We start from the raw sequence: 1,907 nt of genomic DNA on the forward strand, positions 1-1,907 counted from the left end.
TTGTTATCATCTTTTGTGTTCCCTTTCTCCTCAGTCAGTCACGTCTCTGCAGTTATCTCCTGCCGCTGTGTGAAGTTCACATGTGTTGGTCTCAGTGTTTATTGCTTCCTGCTTTATTCTGATAGTCACTCATCTCCTGTAGGTTGTGTTAGTTAAGCTTCCCATTGTCTCCTTAGATTCCATTCAGCTGTGTTCCCTGGTGTTTCCTATCTCCGTAATTAACTGGTGTGTATGTTGCCTGGCTTTCCCTTTGTCTTCTGCCAAACTGTGTGTTTCTTTCTCCTGTGTCTCAAAGTTAGGTTTCTCCCTTTGTTCATTCCTCGTGTTATGATTCTCAGCAATAAAGCCACACAGCAATATTTTCTCAGCTATTATGTTCAACTAATAATTTTTCAGTAATGGTTAGGTCTTGTAATAATTCATCAATAGCTTTTAGCCTTTAGTTTTAATCATTCATCACTTTACTTACTTCCACTGTGTGGAGATACTATTAGCTATTACTGTTATTAATACAATTGTTTAATTACGAGAAAATATTCATCCATTTTTCCCAATTACTCATCTACTTTAATCATTTTTGCTTCCCTTGTTTATAGATAACTTTCAATGAATTAAAAATGGTTTTAATTTTTATTAATTTGTATTATTTTCTTTCTTGCTCCTTAAGTTCATTCATGTTGCTATCACAAACAAATGCACACCAGTTTTGTTTGTAATAGTTTATTGGCGCTACAATCATCAATAAACAATTGAAATTAAGTTCCTGGAGATAGAGTAGATAGCAAAGTGTTTAAATTAAATAACAGAATAATTACAGGATAAAGATAGTAAATGAATAGCCCAGAGTTAATAAGAAATAAGGTGCTCCTCAAAATAAACAGCAAAGAGGAGTTACTCTTCCTTGAACTGAGATAAGCTTTCACACTGAGGAAGGCAAGAGCTGACATCTCTGTGCATGTTGCTCTAAAACTAAAAGCAAATGAGAGCTTTGAAAAATGTAAAAACAACTTCATCATTGTGCCAATCCGTTTCTTTTATTGACACGCCAGTGAGACGCACCTAAAATTGGTTTCTATTGCAGTCCCTCTGGCTGAAAACAGCAAGGTGCCAGCTGGCGTCTCTCCACGATGAGCTGACACAAGAATGTAAACAGACCAGAGTGGCCAGCACGACTTCAAAACCTGATGAAGCTGACACCTTGAAAAACTGGGTTCACTAACCAAAATATAAATGTGATCTTATGAAGCAGCTGATGACAGGCGTGACTTTAGATGTGCTGAAATAGCTGAACTACATATTTCTTTCTTCCCTCTATCCATTATAACCACTTGGATTTTTCCCCGTAGGCTAAGGTATGGCAAGTGTCCACACCTTGCCAGGTTCAATTAACTCCCACGTTTCACTGAACAAAAAACTTATTATACTCTGCTGTGATCCCTAAATAAGAAATTCCATGCCGGCTACAAACACCCTTTCAGTCTGAGATCACGTCAGTCTCTCCTCCAGCCGAGCAGGTTCCAGTGTGGCTCTCCTGTCTGCTCACTGGTGACTCCCCAGCTGCGCTCTGCGGTATCCGAGGAAACACTGGAGGTTTCCCCGTACGCGCTTGTCCACTGAATTTTAGTCACGTCCAACAAAAAGGGCAGGAATAACTTCACTATACAGGACTCTGAGAGAAAGACCCCGTCCTCCCAGTTTGCATCCACGCCTCCCTCTCTGCTTCCTATATTATCTTTTTTTGTCTGTTTCAACGTGCTAATCTCTCCAAACGTGAGGACAGCATGACAGGAGGACCGAAGGACGGCGAGACAGAAGAGGTACAGTATAGCTCTCAGCTGTAGTTCTTTTAATTTGTGGTTGTTTGTTTGTAGCTGACATTTACTTTTCTTACAGAAGCTGATTATTCC

General features: G+C 39.7%; 1 protein-coding gene across 1 annotated transcript in view; it reads left to right on the forward strand.

Annotated features, from left to right (window-relative positions):
- Nucleotides 1-1,504: 1,504 nt before the first annotated feature.
- The window catches only part of cav1 (caveolin 1), a 9,375-nt gene continuing 8,972 nt past the window's right edge, over nucleotides 1,505-1,907 (forward strand). The window contains exon 1 of the mRNA XM_005938350.3: nucleotides 1,505-1,817. Coding sequence (XP_005938412.1) covers nucleotides 1,782-1,817 — 36 coding nt within the window. The 5' untranslated portion in view covers nucleotides 1,505-1,781. The remainder of the gene's footprint in view (nucleotides 1,818-1,907) is intronic.

This window comes from Haplochromis burtoni, unplaced genomic scaffold, assembly GCF_018398535.1.
Source record: "Haplochromis burtoni strain Fernald_Lab_line unplaced genomic scaffold, NCSU_Asbu1 Contig_248, whole genome shotgun sequence".
NCBI classification, from domain to species: Eukaryota; Metazoa; Chordata; class Actinopteri; order Cichliformes; family Cichlidae; genus Haplochromis; species Haplochromis burtoni.